The sequence below is a fragment of the Acomys minous genome (assembly GCF_964271855.1).
Source record: "Acomys minous genome assembly, chromosome: 6".
In the NCBI taxonomy this organism is placed as follows: domain Eukaryota; kingdom Metazoa; phylum Chordata; class Mammalia; order Rodentia; family Muridae; genus Acomys; species Acomys minous.
Genome location: NC_140487.1, coordinates 112670424 through 112693178, shown reverse-complemented (window position 1 = coordinate 112693178; position 22755 = coordinate 112670424). Strand labels below are relative to the sequence as shown.

Genomic DNA, 22755 nt, shown 5'->3' with positions numbered 1-22755 from the left:
GCCCATTGTTGGTTGGCCCTGTTGCTTTGGGGCCTGTGGTGAGGCAAGGAGTGTGTGGAGGAGCAGAGTCCACTATGCCCTCCAGGACATGCCCCAGTGCCCAGACTTCCCATACAGCCCACCTTTTAATTTCCATCACTTCTTAGTAGCTCTCTTCCGAGGTTGATGCTTTCACCATGTGGGCTTGTGAGAACATTTAAGGTCCACACTGTGCCAAGGCTTCACGCAGCAGAGAATAAGTAGGCTTTACCATTTCCTGAGCCTCATTGGTGCTGGGGATGGAATCCAGGGCCTCTTGCATGCTGAGTAAGTGCTGTACACAGGAGCTTCACACCTGTGTTAATGAAAAACCAGCTGTTTATTGTGTGTGCACAGTCTCTCTGAGCAGTGGCAAGCTGTCCAGATGTGAGAGAACTAGGTTCATCTGATTTGAAGTTCTCAGTCTTGGGCCTCATAACTTTCTGGGAACAGTGTCATCTCTGGCATCAGACAGTGTGGGTTCACTTACTGACTGCCATGCATTGACTTGGTTATTTGGGCAAATCTCTTCATCTTGCCAAGCTTCCATTTCTCATTGGAAAGAGGTTAATATTAGTAACTGAAGCCAGGCAGTGGTGGCGCACGCCTTTAATCCCAGCACTTGGGAGGCAGAGGCAGGCGGATCACTGTGAGCTTGAGACCAGCCTGATCTACAGAGCGAGTCCAGGATAGTCAAGGCTACACAGAGAAACCCTGTCTCGGAAAAAAAAAAAATTAGTAACTAATTCACTGGTTTTACAGGATTGTGTAATGCCACTTGTATAAGATACTTGCCACCATGCTTAGGGTACAAGAAATGCTTAGTAAATGTTACTTACTATAGATGGGTCCCTATGGCAGCCTCGCAACTGTCTTAATTTTTCCAGATTGTCATCCTCATTACTTATCATTTAGAATATACAGTTAGCCCTGTTTGCCTATGGGTTTCTCATCCATAGATTCAGCCAACCTTGGATTGAAAATATTTGGGGAAGAATTCACCTGTGCTGAACGTGTACAGAGTTTTCCTTACCTAGATCATCGCTGGAACAGCTGTTTACATAGCATCTGCATCTCTAACAGATGAAAGTTTACCGAAAGATGTGCATGGGTAATTTGGAGTTCTGCACGATGTTCTGTGAGCTTTGATAACTGAGGGTGTGTGTGCCTAGAATCAACACACCCAGATACCGAAGGACAGCTATTTATTACTGTGAATTTAATAAGGACTTAGGGCTGAGGTGAGTATGCTCAGCCCTGGGTTTAATCCCCAGCGCCAATTGCTCTATCAATGAGAAATTGTTAGATATCCAAATGACATGAGATGCAGCTGCACATGTAAGATAGGAAACAGGGAGGGTCTCTTCCTAATTTCCATTATCAAGGAACTTTAAGATAAAACATTGAGCTGTGAAATGTGAGAACTGGGCCAGCGTCACCTGAGAAACCCCTCATTCCTGTTATATGCTGGGTTTGTATGAAACTTGTCAGATCATAGCCTGGTGCTCCTGTGAGAGGCCTCACACTATCCCATCTCCTCCCTCCTTGCTGGCTTTCATCCTAAATCAGCTGTGTAAGATGAGCGGTGGGATTATATCAAGTTGTTGTTCTCAAAAGCCATTATGTAATAGCTGACGTATATATCAAAGACCAAAATATAACTTAAGTAGATGCATGTAATAAAAACAAACGTTCCAGCAGGGAACATTTCTCTTCTTGAAACAGTGTCCTGTCCTGGGCAGTAGTAACAGCTCATGTGTCGACTTGTTTAAGGAGGGTAGGCTATTCTCACAACACCTCATGAGGTGAGCAAGCCTTGGTGTCATCTCCGTTTGACCTATGAGGAAACTGAATTCCCAAGAATAATCAACTTGTCTCAAGTCTTAGCATCTCATTAGGGGGCCAAGCTGATGTTCACCCCTGGGCAGCTGTGTCTAGAGGGCAACTCCAGACCTTTACTGTTGAGCACATTGAGCGCACAGCCTCCTACATCACAGCGCTTGTGGGATACTGGGTCCCTGCCAGGGTGCTTTCATTTGTATGTCAGATGGAGATTGGGAGTTTGGCACTGTGTTAAATGTGTCCAGATGTATCCCTGCCGAAGGAAGATGTATTCAGATAATCAAGTTATGAGAACTTGCAAGTCATCCAGGTTTTCAGGTCAGAGCAAAAGGCCTATCAGTGACAAAGCCAAGGGTCTTTTGTACACCTAAGAGGCCGGATTTGAAAGCATTAAAGCAGTGATTGCTTGTTGAGACTCTTGACTGCAAGATGGGAAAGTTGGCATTAAGGATAATGCAGTCACAATCCCCAGCCGCTCATTAGGCGGCTGTGCTGCTCAGGGGATTTTGCTGTGGAGTCTGTGAAGAGTAATCTTGGATGAACTGGATCAGAGCAGCGTGCCCAGAAAGGCACCTAAGTCCTGCAGAGCCTCCTTCTGTTGTAATGGCCTTGCAGAATCGCTTGTTTCTATGAATTAGTCAGACGGTGAGAGGCTACGAGCAGTTTGCTGTGCTATTTTGATGTTTTTGCTTCATTGTATCTTGTAACCCCAAGAAGAGTTTCATTAGAAATTGAAAGAATCTGGGAAAGGCAATTAGTTGCCTAGGGTGCTTGTTAGTGTAGGAGAGGAGTCATATGTCTGCTCCCAGCCCTGAGTTGTGGAAGCCAGCCTTTCCAGTGATCTTTAATGTTCTTTTAACATTTTAAAAGTAGTTTAAAGATTTATTTTTAATTATGTATATATGTGTGGGTTGGTGTGTATCTGTGCAGATACTCATGGAGCCAGAGCCATCAGATCCCCTGGAACTGGAGTCACAGGCAGTTGTGAGCCGCTATATTCTGGAAGAACAGATGTGCTCTTAAGCACTGAGCAGTCTCTCCAGCCCTGTTTGATCCAGTCTCTGTTTCCTTGAGGTGGTGGTGTGGGTGATTAGCCGCCGCTTGGTTCGTTAGGCACTTACTGTGCTCTTGACAGCCAGAGCTTCCGTTGTAGTAACATTGTTGGGGAAGTGAGGAAATTGAGCCCCACATAGATTCCATAATTTGTTTATTTATTATGTATCCAATATTCTGCCTCCAAGCCAGAAGAGGGCACCAGATCTCATTATAGATGGTTGAGAGCCACCTTGTAGTTGCTGGGAATTGAACTCAAGACCTTTGGAAGAACAGCCAGTGCTCTTAACCTCTGAGCCATTTTTTTCAGCCAGATCCCATAATTTGTAACACAGTTTGTTTTACAATTGGGATTCATTCCACACTTGTGTAGTTTGGTTTGACTACTAAGCCACACCTAGGGAGAGTGAACACTCCCTTGCCCCCACCCCAAAGATGCAGTTGGGCATCTGTGGGTAATAAAGGGAATTTGTGACCTCTCTTTCCCTGCACATGTGAGCTTAAACCCCACCCTGCACATAAGGAAATTTCTCTCTGGCAGAGTGTCTTGATTTCTAAGGTTGGTACATAGCAGAGTGTAAATGTTTGGTGAGTGAACTGTGCTAGTGAAGACCCTGGCTTTGAAGCCATCCACACAGGCTTAGCTGGGTTTCTAAAGTTTTAAATTTTTTTTCTTTAAAGACAGAGCCTCATGTATTTCAGACTAACCCCAAACTGTATATCCAAGGACACCTGTAAACCTCTGGTCCTCCCACCTCTACTTCTTGGGTTCTAGGTTTATGTTTATAGGCATGTACCACCATACTTGGTAATATGGTGCTGGGGCTAGAACGCAGGGCTTCAGGCATATTAGGCAAGCACTGAGCTATACCCCTAGCCCCTGGGACACACGCTCGCTCTCTCTCTCTCTCTCTCTCTCTCTCTCTCTCTCTCTCTCTCTCTCTCTACATTTTAAAAATAGTTTAAAGATTTATCTTTATGTATATATGTGTGGGTTAGATACATGAATGACCTCGGCAGGCCACTTTATTTCTGTCTGTCTCTTCATTCATAGATGACTACAGTTGAATCACATAGTCTCTAAGCATAATTTAATTGCAGTTTTCTGATTTATATATCTTAGTGTTTGACAGGATCCTGCTGGGTAGCCCATGCTGGCATCTGACGTACCGCCCTTCTGCCTTCTGTGTGCTGAGCTTACGGGTACCACCATACCCAGCTCTCATCACCTTCTTAGAAAGGATCATTTCATGGTGGTGCACATTGATGAATTTATTTTCTAAGGTTTTGGGTTTTTTGGTTTGTTTGTTTGTCGAGACAGGTTTTCTCTGTGTAGCCTTGGTTGTCCTGGACTTGCTTTGTAGACCAGGCTGGCCTTGAACTCACAGCGATCCGCCTGCTGGGATTAAAGGCTTGCACCACCACGCTGGTGTATTTTCTAAGTTTTAATCCAGTGATGAATGGTAGGAAGGTCGGCTGAGTAATAAATGAGGGAGGTGTGCTGAGAAAGCCAGGGAGGGGTGGGCCGGAGTGGAACAGGAAGGGAATGAGGGATGGGTCTGTGGCAGCCAGTGTGTGCTTGGTGGCACGGAAGGGAACAGGATGAAGGTGAATTTGAAGTAAGTTGGGGCTTTCTTGGGCTTGGGCAACTTGGAAGACAGAGAGATCTAGTCTGCTGCAGATAGATGCTCAGAGTAAAAGAAAGGCTTTGGCAAAGTCAGTGTGGGGCCACCTTGCATTCTGATCGAGCCATCAAACCTTCAGCTCATGGCCAGTGCTCAGCAGGGCCCTGCATGCACCTGTCACCGGAGAGACCAGGCTGCAGAACAGTACGAGACCTCAGTGGCAAAAGAAACAGGACACACTGACAGTTGGCATTGCACCTTGATCCTAAAACTTGCCTGCTGAATTTACTTTAATGACCAAGGTGATTTATGTGGCTTTCTCTGAACATTGGTTCCATAGAGCCGACTTCCTTTTGCTCTCTTCTGTGATTTGTAAAGGGCTTTCTGCTCTGGCCACTTGCATCTTTTCACAGATAACTGCAAAGAATAGCATAGCTCACGTTACGGATTGATTCTATGATTTATAATGAGTTATTTATGTATCTCAAGTCCAGCCAACTGAGAGACTTTGCAAGGATAAGTTTTATGTATCTTCAAGGCTGATAGCCAAGTCAGACCTTTTGGTAAATTAAGTTCAAGCCATCTGGGAAAGTTTCTTGGCAGCTAGCTAGCTGGCCTGTGCCAGCAGCACTTTCCTAGATACATAGCTTCAGTGCAGGAAGAACAAGGCTTCTCAAATGGGGGCATTCCCATCAGGCTGGCTAGCACTTCATCTCTCTTGGGAGAAGCTTGGGGAGCCCGGAAGCCCTGGCAACCAGAGAAACCAAGGCTTTGAGTGAGAACAGGGAGCCAGGAACTTGGAGGATAGCTTAGTGGAGAAAGGCACATACTGAGTAAGTCTGCTGACTTGAGCTCAGCCCCTAATCCATACGGTCTAGTCTCCTCTCTGTTGCTGAAATAAAACACACGGCCAAAAGCAACTAAGGAGTAGAGGGTTCCCTTCAGCTTACACACCATGGTTGTCATTGAGAGAAAATAGTGGAGGAACTAAAAAACTTTAGTTTTTGGGTACAGATACTTGAAAGAAGAAACCATGGAGGAGCACTGCTTGCTGGCTTGCACACAGGCTTGTCCTTAGCCTCCTTGTATGTAGCCCAGAATCAGTTGCCTGGGGACTGCTACTGTCCAGAGTGAGAAGGCCCTCCTACACCAGTTAATAATTCTGCACCAAACTCAACTGTGTTCTGCTTCTCCACTAACACTTTCTTCTTCTTCTTCTTCTTCTTCTTCTTCTTCTTCTTCTTCTTCTTCTTCTTCTTCTTCTTCTTCTTCTCTCTCTCTCTCTCTCTCTCTCTCTCTCTCTCTCTCTCTCTCTCTCTCTCTCTCTCTCAGCTTCTCTTTCCTTTTTGTTCTTGAGAGAGTTAGGTGTATCCTATCTCTGACTCATTCTGTCAAATCTTTGATTTGTCACATTCTCTGCCCCTCAATTAGATGTTATTGTTTGGGATTAAAGGTGTATACTAAATTCCAGCCAGAGGGATTAAAGATGTGTGCTGTCTGTATTCCAGCCAGAGGGATTAAGAATGTGTATTCAAACCAGAGGGATTAAAGGTATGTACTAAGGGCGTGTCTGTATTCCAGCCAGATCACATAGACCTAGGTCTTTGGATGTGATCCCTTGGCAGAGCAACCATGTTGCTGGATTAAAATTCCTTTACAGGTCTCTGATTAGAAATGTGTTCTGCTGAGTAACATGGAGCTGAGTATAGAGGGGTTGGGGTTAGGTCCTTTGAAGCCTTCCCAATATTGCCCAATTCCAAGGCAATATTGCAGTTTTAATTTTTGACACCGCAAAAGAGAGTAATGGCCTTGAGTGCTATTGCAGACAGCTCTCATGGTCTGGCAAGGAGGCTGCTGAGAAACAGAGTTGTGTGGAGGAAGACAGATGCATTGTGTTTAGAAAGAAAATGTCACAGAAGGTCAGGTATAGTGGCATGAGCCAAGATCTGTACTCAGTTCTGCATATATTTATGGCTTGTGTGTGCCATCTGTGGCCCTTTAGAGGCCTAGCCGGGTTCCCGTGACCACTTTTTCCCCCTAAGTAAAGAGCAGCTTGTCCTGAAAGTGAGTCCTGTTGGGTCTAGTTAGATTGACAGCAGCCAGGGAGGCTGGAGGTTCTTGGAAGACCAAGTTGTTGGAATGCAGGACAGAGGCACTTGGGTTTGCTATGGAACTATTTGCCTGACACCTGGAGATAGATAGATAGATAGATAGATAGATACATACATACATACATACATACATACATACATACATACCCGGCCCTCTGTATTCTGTAGATTTATTCCCAGAGACACTGTGGTGTTGTGTGTTGTAGCTGTCTTTGGTTTGACTAGGGGCAGTGCAAAGGGGAGGGATGTGCAGATGACTTGTAACTTTGTAGACATGAAGTGTAGCTTTAACATATTTGAAAATAGTTAGATATGAACAAATGTGACTTGAAGTTAGGCCATGGCAGACAGTACCTGGCTACTCTGAAGCATCTGTGTTACCTGGAGCTATTAGAAGTGCAGAATTTCGGGCCTCCTGCTAGAACTTCCTTTGACAGGATCCCTGTGTGATTCTTGGGCACATTAAAGCCTGGGAAGCTGCTCCAGTGGATGGGAGGGCTCAAGTTTCAAATCAGACAGATGGATGAGGCATTCGCTGCCAGCGTTCACTTCCCTGTGTCCTTGAGCTGCTACTTAACATCTTCACTGCCAAGGCTTTATTGTAGATGGAGTTTAATGCCTTACTGGGTTGTTGGCATTAAACTGCTCAAGAGGTGCTTAAAAGGGTAGCGTGGTACATCATATGGTGGCTATTAGTGGTTCTTTGATAAGTGGCATCCTAGTTCAACTGGTAGAATACGGAAAAGAAAGACCAGGCTGTCAGTGCTGACAGGAGGCATGCGTTGGTGATTTAGAAGACATAGTGGCACTGGAGAGGCCAGCCTGGGTTGTATAGCAAGAACCTGTTTTAAGAAACCAAACATTGGGATTGTTGCTCAGTGGTACAACATTTGTTTAGTTAGCACCTAGAAAGCCTTTAGCTTGATCCCTAGAACCTCACAAAAGGAGGAACTGGAAAGTGAAAAGGAAGAGAAAAACATGGTCTCCTGAGCTGCTGGGCAGTAGATATGGTTGCTTCCCTGACCAGTCTCCTCAAGGAGAGGCCACAGTGCTTCTGTTAAGTAGCCAAAGGTTGACAGCTCAGTTAGTAGGAGAATTACCTGCAGCTGGAGAGGGTGGCTAAGCCTTAGCATCCTGTGCAGCCTTGCATTGTAGAGCACATAAACATGGTTTGCATATTGAAACATAAGCAGGGCTTAGCCCTTTACTAGCTGTTTGGTCCATTTACAAAGCATTTAATATCTCTGTGCCTTAGTTTGCATCTGTACACAAGGGTGAATGGGATTGTGAGTTGTAAATCTCAGTACGCAAGCAAGCTATGTAGCCTCCCAGATCCCCGGAGGTGCATGCTATGCTCGAGTCAGCACTTAGACCGTTCCATGGTGGAGTCTCTGGAGCTATTCTGGGTGCTTAAAGTTCCCAGTGACCAGAGTTTGCCTCAGGAAAGACCACTGGCCCATTGAGGTGTTGCTCCAACTAAAGAAGACTAGCATTTGGGGCAGAGTTGTTGGTGATGGTAACATTAACACTTTAGAGATACAGCCGTGACCCTCTAGTAGCATAGGAAGACTGTGTTCCTTACACTGGAGCTCTGCCTACCAGGCACTTGGTGTCAGAAAAGATACCAAATGACAGCTGCTTTGGAACTTGAGAGACCCAGGCCTGCTGAAAGCTACAGTCACCCTTTTCTAACCCCACCAATTCTCCTCACATTCCCAGAAATAATTGCCAGGGCTTCTCTTTTAACTTGGCTGATTCCTCCGATACCTTACATTTTAAATCATCTTTTCGTGTGGAGCAATCCCCCATTTCTTGTCTCTGAGTGTGTGATCTTTGCTGTAATTATGTTGAGAGAGCCAGCTATTCACTGAGCTCTGCTTGTTTGTGAGGTACTAAATAGCCACAGGGTTAAGGCAGACTAGGATCAGAGAGCAGCTCAGCCTCTCAGGACCTCAGTTGCCTCCCTTGAAAAGGAGGAGATTGGACTAAGGTCATCTGGTCGCGTGACAGCAGTACGTGACAGATAAAGTAATGAACTCCTGTGCCACAAAAGCAACCAAAAGGGCTCTCGAGCTCTCTGGCTGTCACAGACCCCAGGCAGTGAGACAGAAGGCGAGAGTGCAGAGGAGACGGGGATTATCACCAGAGACAATGGAGGTAGAATTAGAATTAGCCAAATTGACAGTCCTTGACCAAGAATTAGACTAGGTCTTCTCTCCTGCAATAGAAACCCATCGTTGGGAACCTGCAGCTGCTTACTGCTAGACTATGTGAGTAGGATGTCTGACCATCTGCCTTGGCTGCTGGTCCCTGGCCTGGATCCACCCATCCCACCTCTCACTCCAAATGCTGTGACTCAGTTGTCTTCTGCCTATTCTAGAGGCTCCATCCTCAAAACACAAGCGCTCTTTCCTCTACTCCATATCTGGCCATGCCCACTGCACTGGTATCATGGTGTATCAGAGACCTTTGTCACGGGTGCCTGGTACAGTGCCATGGGGTCCTTTCAAGAAATGGGCCCAATTGTCTCCTCTGGCTAGAGCGCTTGACTGTTGCCCTTGACTGTTGAGGCCACTCCTAAGTGACAATTACAGCTTGTAATCTTTTCTCTTTCTTTACTGCTCAGAGGACAGGCCATGCCCGAGTTGTCTCCCTCCCTTCCTCTCTCTGGTCTCTTTCAGACTGAGCCCATTTAGAGTTCTGTTTTCAGGTATGTCAGTGCTGGGTGGACCCTTTGGCTCCCACACAGCAACTAGCAGCATGCTGAGTAAATGCTGGTGTGTGGGTTGCTGCCCTGAGACTCGTGGGAAAATAAATCAGGAGATCTGGTGCTCCACTCTCTGGTAGTGGCAGCAAATGCCTTCACTGGTGCTGTCATAGGGAACTTGCCAGCAGCTGTGGAGGACAGAAGTTTTCAATTCCACAGTGTGTCTGGACCTTGTAATCTGCAGTGTTATTTTCTTCCTTGTTCTTTAAAGAGATGTCACCTTCCCTCCAAACTGTGACTTAGCTCCCACTTACTTTCTCTGGTTTCCTCCTGTGTTCTTTGTAATGTAAGGAACCTCGAGACTTCCAAATCCTTTTTGGAAGGAGTCAGGATAGAAATTTAAATAAATAAATATTCTTTGTGCCCCTTTTAGAAAGCTGGCCTAGTTTTCTACTTTGTGTTGAAATTCCCATTTGTGTTTTGGGTCATTATACAGCACTTGGTTCAGCCAATTAAGTTCCTTCTGTCTGGCGTCTTTATTCTGAGTCAGTATTGCCTTTTCTTGAGGCTTTAATAGTACTCCTTTGAGGAGTATCCTTCTTTCTGGAGTTCTTTCTTGTTGCTTAAACGTTTTCCCCATGGGACCTTTGACGATTTCCCCCAGCCTAGCAATTTCTGCAAGTGCTTCATAACATACTTTATGTTGCTCCTGTGTCAATCTTCAAGACAGAGATTTCAACACTTAGTGCTCGGTTGTAAGTTTCTTTAACTCCCAAACCACTGTAGTGTTCTATTCTCTCTCCATGGGACTCCCCTGCAAGGGGAGTTAGGTGAAACAGGAAAGCATATTGGAAGCTGTGGCTAGTGTAGCTTAGCTTCTAGACTTTCTGTAGCATCCCCCCAACCCCACCCCAGCCACAGCTGCAGGGCTGGGCTCATCACACACATTTACTTAGTAACAGAATTCTGTGGCAGAAAGTACTGTGCAAAGATTTTATAGTTTGTTTCTTTAAAGACAGATGCTTAAGTCAGAAGGCTAGTTTCTAAATGATTTAGACTTCACAGCCTCTCTTGGTGGTAAACATAGCTAATTCGTTAATGCTTACTACACATGGCACGATTTTAAGTGTATACACACACACACACACACACACACATACACACACACGGTACTATAAGTGCAAGCACACACAGAGACACATGCATGCATGCACACATGCAATATAGTTTTGGTTTGTTTGTTTGTTTTTTCGAGACAGAGTTTCCCTGTGTAGCCTTGACTGTCCTGGACTGGCTTTGTAGACCAGGCTGGCCTCGAACTCACAGTGATCCACCTTCCTCTGCCTCCCGAGTGCTGGGATTAATGGCGAGCGCCACCACACCCAGCCCTGCAATATACTTTTTAATAGTGCAAGCAGAGTCCCTACTTCTTGACAAGAAAATTGTTGTCTAATTATTGTGATTACTAATACGTACGGATTTATTATTTCCATCTGAGTTTGTTTCTGTTTACTACACTTGCCTTGCCTTTTCCTTCATTCACTACTGGATTAACTGTATTTTCCTTATTCTTTTTATACATCTGATTTGTAAATGCTTTTTATACCTCTGCCTTGTAAACTTTCTTTGTGTCTATTGTTAGGGATCAGACTAAGGGTCTCCTGCATGTCAACAAGGGACTACCCTATACTGAACTGCTCCCAGCCCTGGCTCCTGTTTCCTTATGTTCATACCTGTTACCATGTATGCTTAACAGGCAGAATCTTTGGGGCATTTTCTGACTGATAGAAAATGAGTCTCTCATTCTCTCATTCCACCTGCTGATTTCTAATTCCAAGAGTCAGCTGGCTGGTGTCTGAGACCACATACCTCCACAGCAGCAGCTTGACTTGTTTTTAGAAATGGGCTCTCACTGTGTCCAGACTGGTCTTGAAGTCAGAGTTCTCCTGCCTCAGCCCTCCAAGTAGATTAGATTTCGGGTGTGCACCATCAGTCATCTCTCTCTCTCTCTCTCTCTCTCTCTCTCTCTCTCTCTTACACACACACACACACACACACACACACACACACACACACACACACACACACACACACACACACGTCTTTCTCTGAGGGAGTGGTGGTGAAGAAAGGGGCAGACTCCAGGGGCGGAGGGGCAGAGACCAGCCAAGGCCAGGTCTCAGCCGGATCCCACTAGCTAGTCACCCATTATCCCCATGACCATGTGACCCCATCACCTCCAGCATCCCTGAGGAGCACGGGCCTTGAGAGCCCCTTTGAACTCCCTTAGTGGCTACTTAGATATTAGCAGGCTTGCAGGCCACTGGGAGTGGACCCTTCCCTCATACTCTCCTTCCTTCCCTTCTTCCTTCCTTTCTTTTTTTATTTTTTATTGGTTCTTAGTGAATTTTACTTCATGCACCTCAGTTCCACTCACCTCCCCCCACCCCTGTACCTGCCCTCCACCTTTTGCAAGCTCCCCCATAACAGAGGAGGGGAAATCTCATTGTGGAAGCTGTAGTGTGTCTCAGTGTGTTCCACAGTTTACCCTTTTGTCCACACTTCTTTGCTTGCAAATGTTCATTGCAGTGAGTCATTGGTCTGGTCAGAGGACCCTGGCTTCTGCTATACTTACCAATACTGGAACCTCACAGGTACTCCTCTCAGATATCGTGTTGTGGCCCTGTGTCATGGAGATCCTGTAGTTTTGGATCTGTAGGACCTTCACATGCTCCAGCAGTTCATGGATGGGGTAGATATTGGGGTGGGCCAAGTCAAAGCCCTAGATCTGGGCCTGAGAGGTATCTGAGCTTGTCAGATCGCCAGCTCTTCTGTACCTACACCACTAGGGCGAGCTCTTCTGCCCATCCAGTGCTGCCGCTGACAAGGGGCAGAGCCAGCTTTGCCCCTCCTCCACGCCCCCCCATACCCTTAGGGCTAGCTTACCTGCACCCAGGCCATCTGGGTCAGCTCTACTGTGCTGCCCTTGTGAGGCGCAGGGTCCCCTCTCCCAAGTTCTGCAGCAGGTGAGGGACAGGGATAGCGCTTCTGCTCTCATGTTCTCAGGGCCAGCTCTCCCACAATGGCCAGGCAAGGGCTGGGGCCACTTCTGCTCAGCAATCAGACATGAACATATTCCCGGGCAGCAGCCCAGACCAGGGACAGTTGCCTGGCCTTTGGTGGTAACAAGCCCCTGCTGCTGCAGGGCCATAGACCCAAATGTGTCCCCCAGGGGCAGCACGGGCCAGGATGCCATCATGGTCCTAGTGGCATCACCAGCTACTCACATCAGGCTCTTCCTCACTACCCTCAAGTCTCCAGTTCTGCCTCTTTTTATTGTGCCCACATCCTTTGTTTTTCTCTTTCTCTTTCATTTTCCACCACTTACTTGCTCATCTTGGTGGTGCTCAGGGTCTCTGAGTATCTAGGGTCATCTCAGGAGTGGTCTTTGGAGTGCTAAGCCCGGCTTGTGCATTATGGCACCAGGCAGGCTCATCTTGGGCATGGTTTGTCCTCCCAGGCCTGTGCAGCGCCGGGCTCATGATCATCTCAGGCTAGCTCCCTGTCCAGGCTCCATGGAGCCTGGCTGGTGGTTGTCTTGGGCTTGTTCCTCACCTGGTCTGCCTGCATAGCCCCATGCAGGGGTCCTCTGTCTCAGGCTCACTCTGGCCCCAGGCGGGGTTCATCTCCAGCTGGCTTCCTGCCCTGGGAGTTTGTCTGGGCCTGTGTGGCATGGAACTAGTGGTAGGCTAGTTCCCTGACTGGGCCCCTGGTGCCGGAATGGTGGTCATCTCAGGCTTGCTTTTTTCAGAGAATGTTAGGCTACTAACCTTTTCATATGTTCACAGGTCAGAACACTGAGTTCAGTGTAGACATAGTCTCTCTCCTCTCTGCCACCTACTGATGCACATGTGACACAGCAATCACATCTGCAATGCCTGTAGGGACAGGGGCCATTAGTGTTCTATATTTGACAAATTTTAGGGAGGCCCAGAGAGAGACAGACAGGGTTGCTTTTGTAAACCAAGCTAGCCTTAAACTCACAGAAATCCACCTGCTTTTTTTTTTTTTTTGCCTCATGAATGCTAGAATTAAAAGCATGCACCGCCACGCCCAGCCTGTATTTGATAATTTTTGACAGATTTGCTCCTAAAACACAAGACATGGGGTAGGTGGTGAGATAATTCAGTAGTAGAGTACTTGGTTGTGTAGGGTTTATGGCCTGGCTTCCATACATGCCACTCTAAAAGAGAAAGCAGTAAGAACTGCTGCTGTCCATAAGGGTGGAGAGCATCTCCATTCTGCCTGTTTCCCCACATTTCTCATCTTGTCTCTTTCTGCACCCAGCAGCAGCTGTCTGACGTCACTACCTGATTTTTATCGTATGTTCAGCTTTACCTGCTTCTGTGCCCTGTTTGCAGGACCGTCTGTCTAGGTGCTCTTCGGTGTCTGCTTTCCCTGGCAGTTTCATTAAAATGCATCCATGATGTTGTGTAGACACGAGCCTCTCCTTCGTCGGAAGAAATTGTGCGGTTTCTCACATAGTGTGTATTTTCACCAACAGAGGAGATCCTGGTTCTCAACACTCCTAATGTTTCTTATTTTAGCTGAGCAGGGAGCTTTGTGATTTCTTTGCTGCTGCTGTTTCTCTCACTTTGTCTCTTCTCTCTGGTTCATTTTCCCTCTCATAGCGGCTCTGTCACTCATGGTCTCCTAGTCTCACACTTTGAGGCTCATCTCAGATGGCGCTTTATCATCTTGTGCAGGCTTACTTTATAGGCATATCCCTGGAGGTGAGAACACTGCTCCTCCATCTCTTCTGACGCCACTGCTGCAAATGGGAAGGAAGCCAGTAACTTGTCTGCCGCTCTATTGCTATGAGGGGAGTCAGTATTGTGTCTGCCGTTCTCATGATGCTTTTTTGTTTGTTTTAATTCTTTTTCTGTGTTAATTGATATTTTGAAATTTTCATTCTAAAGACATGTATCTATAATCTATTGTAGGGGGTTGCTTATATTTTGCATGTTCTTAGAAGTGTGGCAGAAGCTGAGGAGTGTTGTGGGTGTCCTGCTCCATCACTCACTGACATATTCCCTTGAGACAGGAGCTTACTATTTGGGCCAGCCTAACAGCACTTGCCTGTCTGTGCCTTTCTCTTAACCATGACATCATAGGTACACACAGCCATGCCCAGCTTTTACATGATGCTGGGGACTCAGACTCAGATCCCCATGCTTGGATAGCATGCACTGAGCCATCTTCCCAGCCCTGTCTTTAATGTTAGAAAACTCTCAGAAATGGTGTGTTTTCCTGTGTGTTCATCTCTCGGGTGCCTGTCAGATGCCTGTCAAGAGTTTCTGCTTCTTCTACAGCTTTAGCTTTCTTTTCCTGTTTTTTGTCTTTTTAAAATTTGACTGTCTGCTGTGAGCAGTTGTTTCCAGCTTCTCTTCTTGTACCTTTCTCTTCAGCACAGTCTAGTCTGTTCAGCAATGAATGGATTTCTGTGACTAGTTCCCGTGTGTGTGTGTGTGTGTGTGTGTGTGTGTGTGTGTGTTGTGTGTGGTCTTGATTGATACTTAGCATCCTTTGATGTGTTTGTAATCTGTGTTCATGGCATTACCTGCTATGTCTCATCCTCTTGGTTTCGTTTTTATTTTCACTACTGGATATTGAAGATGTGCCTATGTCTGGTGGCCTGGCTTCTGTAGTATATACCTTCCGTTTCTGCTTAACTATTCTCTCAGGCACAGATATTTCAAATACCTCATGTTGCTCTACTACCACAGACTGTTCAGTGAGTGCTGTTTTCTTTTTTTTTTTTTTTTTTTGGTTTCTTGAGACAAAGTTTCTCTGTGTAGCCTTGGCTGTCCTGGACTCGCTTGTAGACCAGGCTGGTCTTGAACTCACAGTGATCTGCCTGCCTCTGTCTCTGGAGTGCTGGGATTACAGGCATGCGCCAGCACGCCTAGCATAAGTGCTGTTTTTCTGATGGGCCTGTGTGTGTACACAGGAGAATGCTTCCTGCCCCGCAAGGCTTGTGTGCACTCCCTGACTCCTGAACTCTGTACCAGATCACCTTCCCAGAGCAGTATGGACTGCGTAACCACCAGTGATACCCTGAACCTAGGTCTGCTACATGTGTCTATTTGACCTTGAAGAAACTGAGCAACTTCTCTGGGCCTTAGTCTTCTCATCACTAAGAGTCTACCACTGACGGAAAGCGCCATATCTGCCTCCTTAGCTGGTCCCAGAATAAAATGATAAACAAAATGAAAAACAAAATTTTGTAAGTTGTAACCGCTCTATTCGCTGCCTGTGAGTCACTTCCATTGCATCCCCTGCAGATTCCTTTTTTTCCTCTAAGATTATAGGAATTTGCTATATTTTCTAGTTAAAAATCTCTTGATGCCTTTAAACTTTGCAGATGTTATCTTGCATTTGTGAACCAGCGTAGAGAGTTCTGCTGATATCTATACGCTCAAAGCATGAGCCCTCCTGTTTCTTTTAAGAAGTCTTTTCTTACCCCCACTTCAAAGGTCCCCTCTGAAACTTTCTTCTGTTAACCCTGTATACAGTTGCCTCGCTCACCCAGCCTTCTTCACGTGATCAGTGGTGGCAAGCATCCTTTCTGGGTTTTTCTGTTTCTCTGTGTGAGTCTCTTTGCTTTGGGTTATGAAAGTTTCCCAGTTTCTTCTGATGCATACCAGAGAGAAGTTTTTGTGTTAATTTCTCAGATTGGAATTCCTGTAAGACACAGAATGCTTGCTGGGCCTGTGTGGCCCGGGCCTGTGTGTGGTTCTCTGCATCAGGTCTAGATGACTAGCGGCTGCTGGCAACTTCCTGGCGTTCAGCTCTGCTTTAGCATCTGGGGATGGGCCTGGGCCCTGGGCTTCATGCAGGGTCTCAGTTCTCGCTCCCTGTCCTCCGCCTGCTGGAAGCCGCATATCTTGCCTGCATTACTGCAGCGTCCTTCAAGTCCAAGGCCTGAACAGGAGCTTGAAACCCCACGGGGCCATTGGTCTCAACTCTCACTTACTATTCTAGCTTTGATTTTGATGTCTCTTTCATTTTCAGGCACCTGGGGATTTAAAAAAAAAAAAAACTTGACTATGTATTTTAAAAGAATTTTTGTGGGTTTTATCCAACATTTCTGTGTTGTCTGTAGTGATAGAAAAGATGACTTTATATCACCTTTGTGTGCTGTTTTGCCAAAGGTCGATTCTGAAATTAGCAGTTCCGTTTTAGTATTGTTTTCATTTAATACTGTCTGCTTATACATTCATTAAGTAGTCTTTGCCTGTCCTTGAATGTTTTTGGCCATAACTACCTCCATTCTCCTTTTATCGATCAAGTTTACTACATTAATAATCTCTGTATACTCACTATGTAATTGCTAGCTGCTCTTCCAAAGGACCTGGGCTCAATTCCCAGCACTCATGTGGTGGCTCACAACTGTCTGTAATTCCAGTTCCAGAGGATCTAACGCTCTCTTTTGGCCTTTGTGGGCACTGTAGGCATGTGATGCACTTACATACATGCAGGCAAAACATCCATACAAATAACATACATATAAATAAAAATCCTTGTTACTCTTTCCCCCTTTTTAAAGAGATCCTATAATTTGATTTCTTTTTACTCTCCCTCACTGCTTATTCATTAACTTACACTATTATTTTTCTTTGTACTTGTTAATAAGAATATTAAATAGTTTGACCACGAGATCCCATGGGCAATGCTTACATTCTTAAACTTTTCTCTTGTTCTAAGTCCCATGAGATGGATACAAATTCCCCTGCTGTCTATTCATGCTGCTGCCGCCGTCACTTGGAGACACTCAGCCCTCTGAGTGCGTGCATTTAGAAACACACAGGGCTTTTCTCCTCTGTGGCGGTTGTGCAGCCCTGGCTCTTCCGGCAACTGATATGTGGCCTTGGGGTGATGCTCTGCCTCCTTGCTGCTGGGGTTGCGGGCATGTATCACCACAGAGCTCCGTGAACCTTTAATAACAAAGATGTTAAAATAGCCTGTACTCAAATGGTAGGGCCAAATGCTCCCAACAGCCCTCTTTGAGGACACTGAAAGATTATATGAAGTAACAAATGTCAGCTGCCATGGTATGGGAAAGACGTGGAAAGGCCAGAAGTGGAAAAGAATTCTGCAGTCTCTTGGAAATGACCTTTTAAGGTTTACTCTGTGTGTGAGTGTTTTGCCTGCATGTCTGTGCACCTTGTTTGTATCTGGACACTCAGGAGCCAATTGGGCTGGTGTCTGCATTCACAGACATGAGTTTACAGCCATCATGCACACACACGCATCAGTCAACTGTCTTCCTCCAAGTTTTATCCAACTGTTGGATTCCTCTGTTCAAAACAAAACTCTGTTGTTATGTGCATATTGTAAGTCCTTATCATTATATTTCCCTCTGATTGGTGTTTTATTCTATCAAGTCATCAGTAACGTGTGTGCTAGGCAGCATTTAACCACTGAGAGAGGGTGGTAATGCTTAGGCGTTACCTAGGAGACAGGTGAGGCACAGCCACAGCACCACTCACCTGTGGGTGATGCGTGTGATAGGTAAAAACTAGGCGGGATGAGATGAGGGCAGTGACATTGGCCAAGAGTTCATACCTGGAATTGTTCTAGACATGAAATATTCTGGATATATTGGATTTTTAAATATCTGTCTATGGAGACTTAAGGATAGGCCCTAAATATAAGCATAGTATTCATTCTTGTTTCTTGCACACTGGCCTGAAGGTCATTACACACAGATAGTATTGTTAGTACACTTGAGTGTTGACTGTTGAACCTGTCATCTGTGATAGCATGTTGGTGCCATTTCTGATTTGTAGCCAGGAATGGGAGGATACACCTATAAACCAGTATTCCTATAATCTCAGTTTGGGAATCAGAGGCAGGAACACCAGCTTGGACTACATAAAGAAAGACACTGTCTCATAAAACAAAAGAGAAAGGATGAAATGGTTTCTGGTTCTGAAGCATTTCAGATGACTCGTCTTCCTTCTGTGTAGCGCTTGAGCAGTTGGCGGGTGGAGGTGAGAGAGGCAGCCTGGCACCCACGGCTGGTGTGTGCAAGTGTGCTCCTAGGTCAGCAAGGAGGGCCATGCGCTGAGAGCTGAAGGCCGGACAGCAGGATGTAGAGGAGGTTAGGCCGGTGCAGTTCATTATAAGAGCCTTGACTTTGATCTGACTCTGAAGCTATCTAAGGCAGTTGTGCAAAGAAATGCCAGGCTCTGGCTGTGCGCTAAGTAGATCGCTCTGGCTATTGAATAGAAGGAAGGGTGGGCAGAGGCCTGGAGATCAGCTCTGAGATTATTGCAGACATCTCAATAAATGGGGTTGGTGCTTAGACTGGCCATACAGGAATGAGAGGTGCTAGGATTTGTGGGGTTTTTGTTTTGCTTTTTGTTGTTTTTATTTATTTATTTATTTATTTATTTATTTATTTATTGGTGCTAGGATTTGTACATAATTGCAGGTAGAGCCAGTGGGGTTTGAAGGATTGGATCTAGTATATGAGGAAACATAGGCATCAGAGGTTACTATTGTTTTTTATTTCTATTTTTATTTTATGGTATGTGTATGTGTTTGGCCTGTATGTATGCCTGTGTAGTCCATGCTACCTTGTAGCCTTGAAGGTCAAAAGAGGGTTCTAGATCCCCTGGAACTGGAATTACAGACAGTTGTGAGCTGCCACAAAGCTGCTGGGAATCAAACTTGGGTCTTCAAGAAGAGCAGCCAGCGCTCTTAACTGCTGAGGCATCTCTCCAGCCCCCACTACAGGGTTTTGGCGTGAACAGTTAAGATAGGTGGGGTAGGTGGCAGGGAGATGTAGAGTCGTAAAGTTTCAGAAGCTTTTTAGGTTCCAGTTGGAAGTATTGAGAGGGAACCCAGAAGCTTATATACCAGGTGTTGGAACCAGGCGTTAGGAGAGGGCTTGAGCTGGAGACGTGATGAGGAATGCCCAGCAAAGGGAGCAGGGAGGCCTGGCCAGTGACTCAGTGGAGGCTCGAGCCAAATGACATGCGTACAACCTGTGCTGTGACAGCTTGATTACTGGGACACTGCATTTGGAGTCCGTGTCTTTGTGTCTGTCTCTCCTGCTGGCCAGCACTCCTGGGAGGCAGACGTGGCTAACAGTAGGCCAGTTACAGCTCCAAGATGACCCACTAGTGATGACCAGCCTTTCCTTGGCTGGGTTTCCCTCAGCTCCTCTGTGGAATGGAGAAGGAAAGATGACTCCTCTAGAGTCACCATGAGAACATGCATGCAGGGCACTAAGTGTGGTTCCTGCCTCTAACTAATCACATAACTATTATTGTCATTAGTGCTAACTCAGGAGCCCTGCTGCCCTGCCCCTCCCTGTTGAGCGACAGCGTTGCTGAATGAATGAGTGGATTGCCTTTTGTCTTGTTGTATATCTCTCACTGGGCCTTTCCTGAATGCCTGTTTGTTTAATTTAGTCCTTCGTGTGTCTCTCTAGGGCTAGGTGGAGTCTGGAGGGAGAGGGAAAGGAGTTGAAGGTCGAGCCACGCCATGGAACTCCCCAACTACAGCCAGCAGCTTCTTCTGCAGCTCTACACCCTGTGCAAGGAGCAGCGCTTCTGTGATTGTACCATTTCCATCGGCAACATCTACTTCAGGGCCCATAAGCCAGTCCTGGCGGCGGCCAGCCTCCTGTTCAAAACCCTGCTGGATAGCACAGATGCCATCTCCATCGATGCATCAGTGGTGAGCCCTGAGGAGTTTGCCCTCTTGCTAGAAATGACATACACTGGCAAGCTACCTGTGGGCAAGCACAACTTCTCCAAGATCATCTCGTTAGCAGATAGCCTGCAGATGTTTGACGTGGCTGTTAGCTGTAAGAACCTTCTGACCAACCTCGTAAACTGCTCTGTCCAGGGCCAAGTGCTGAGGGACATTTCAGTACTGCCTTCAGAGGCAGGTGGCAAGGGATCAGAGAAGCCTCAAGATGAAGTCCTTTCCTCTGAAGGCACTGGGGAACCCTCTTCTTCCTTAGCAGTGTCTGCCGTGCCAGCAGACCATGAGAAAGCCAAGACCCAGGAGGTAATCCATGTGGCTACTGGAGAGAGAAGTGCAGATCCTCCCGCTGCCCAGGAGGTTCCAGTGGCTGCGGAGGTCACAGGGGTGACTCCCCACGCTGCCCAGGAGGTTCCAGTGGCTGCGGAGGTCACAGGGGTGACTCCCCACACTGCTCAAGTTTGCTCCCCTTCCCCTGCTGGACAGATCCCAAGTGAGGCCAAGGAGGCCAGCACAGAAGCAGGTAACAACCGTTTGATTTTGTGTTTTGTGTCACTTAAATTTATATTTAATCAAAATATATTTTTTTATTGCCAATTTCAGTATTTGGTTGTTTCTAGTTTTTGAAATTCTTTGTTTTGTTGTCATTTGTTATTTTGAGACTGAGTCCCTCTGTGTAGCCCTAGCTGGCTCAGAACGCACCATGTAGAGCTCACGAGGTTGACCTCTAACTCATGGCAATCCTTCTGCCTCTGGCTCCCAAGTGCTGGGATCACAGATATGCATCACCATGCCCCACAAATGGTTTGTTTCACTGATAATTTGCTGGAGGTCACCATTAGATAGGACATCACAATTTACTGCAGCCCCTCACTGGAATCTTTGTAAATGTCTTGTTTTTTTGGAATTGAAAGTTGAAGCTAGCTACAGAGCACAGAGGCAATACTAAGACAGCAGTGTCTGAACTGAGCATGGTGGTACACATCTGTAATCCCAGCACTTGGGGAGGCAGAGCTAGGCGGATCTCTGTGAGTTCGAGGCCAGCCTGGTCTACAAGGGGAGTCCAGGACAGCCAAGGCTACAAGAGAAACCCTGTCTTATAAAACAAACAAACCAACAAGCAAGCAAACAAAAAGGACAGCAATGCCCTGCTTCCCAGAGCCGCCCAGGACCACCAGCATGTCCAGATGATGTGTAGAGGAGAAGGCCTCAAGATACTGGCGTCCTGCTCATCCCTCACGTGCAAGATGGGCAATCTCAGACCCAAGGTTCTCCTCAGCTGGAACTGCTTTTTCATCATTTCAAGTAATAAAGCCCTGTTTTGTTTCATTCTCTTCTTTAGAGTGTGAGGGGAAGCAGGACCAATTGCATTTCCTGCTAGAACATGAAAGTGTCTTCTCAAATGCAATCCTGTTCACCCAGGACATGTTGAAAAGACTGGAAGAATGCTCAGAGATTAAAGGCCCCCAGAAGGAGGTAGGTGCCTCTAAGCATCATTTGCCTCTCAGGAATCCATGTCAGTGTCCCTCACAGGCCGGAAATAGGAAAATGCAGGGCACCTGGGGTCTCACTTTCCCAAATTATATGACCTGCCTCCCTTCCTGAAAGGACAGGCATGAAAGACTGTGAGGCAGTATACTTCAAGAGGAAGTTGTGTCTTGATCGTGTGAGAGTCTGTTTCTGTTTTGTTTTGAAATAAGGCTTTGTTCCACAACCCAGACTGGCCTCGAATATCCTGCTTCAGCTTCCCAAGTGCTGGAATTTCAGGTGTGCACCATGATGCCTGGATTGTCACCAGTTTTGTTTCTGTTTTTGCCTTGAGACAGGGTCTCACTATGAAGCCATGGTTGGTCTGGAGCTTGGCTGTAGACCAGGCTGGCCTCCAACTCAGAGAGATCCACCTGTTCTGACTCTCAAGGTGGGCACCACCATGCCAGACATTATCACCAGTTTTGATCCATAAGTCTTCACTGATCACACCATTAAGGATAAAATGAAGCAGAAGGTAGTCTCAGATAACCCTAAATCAGAGAGGTAGACACTGATGCTCAGAACACATACAAAGAGTGTCCACAGCAAATGATATCTCAGAGGAATACAGTGGCCATTCCAGACATTAAAAATGCAATGATAAACATGTTTAGTAATGCTGTGCTAAACTTGATACATAATTTATCTCATTTAGTCTTCACAGAAATTAAGGTCTGCTTCTTTGTTCTCTTTTGTGGCTGAGAATACAAAGAGGTGATAGAGCTTGGTAAAGCCACAGAGCACATAAGACTCAGCCAAGGCTGGAGAGATGTCGCAGAGGTTAAGAGCACTGACTGCTCTTTCCAAAAGGTTCTGCGTTCAATTCCCATCAACCACGTGGTGGCTCTCAACCATCTATAATGTGATCTAATGGCCTCTTCAGTCGTGCAGTTGTACATGCAAGCAGAACAGTGTATACATAATAAATACATTAAAAAAAAAAAGACTCAGAGCCGGAACTCAAACCAAGGATTCTGACTTTCATGTGTAGTGCTGAGGATAGAGCCCAGGGCCTTCCTTGTGTGTGTACAGTAGGTACACTCTGTCACTAAGTATGCCCTCGGCCTGGATTCTGACTTTAGAGAGC

The 22755-nt window shown here is 46.2% G+C and overlaps 1 protein-coding gene across 9 annotated transcripts in view; it reads left to right on the top strand.

The window, feature by feature from the left end:
• ZBTB40 (zinc finger and BTB domain containing 40) overlaps window positions 1-22755 on the top strand; it is a 69206-nt gene that overhangs the window by 7865 nt on the left and 38586 nt on the right. For 7 of the 9 annotated variants that reach the window (XM_084788260.1, XM_084788263.1, XM_084788259.1 and 4 more), the window contains exons 1-2: window positions 19885-20661; window positions 21481-21614. In XM_084788260.1, coding sequence (XP_084644386.1) covers window positions 19914-20661; window positions 21481-21614 — 882 coding nt within the window. In that variant the 5' untranslated portion in view covers window positions 19885-19913. Of the gene's footprint in view, window positions 1-19860; window positions 20662-21480; window positions 21615-22755 lie in introns of those variants that run through there. The other 2 variants (XM_084788261.1, XM_084788262.1) reach the window with 1 other exon arrangement.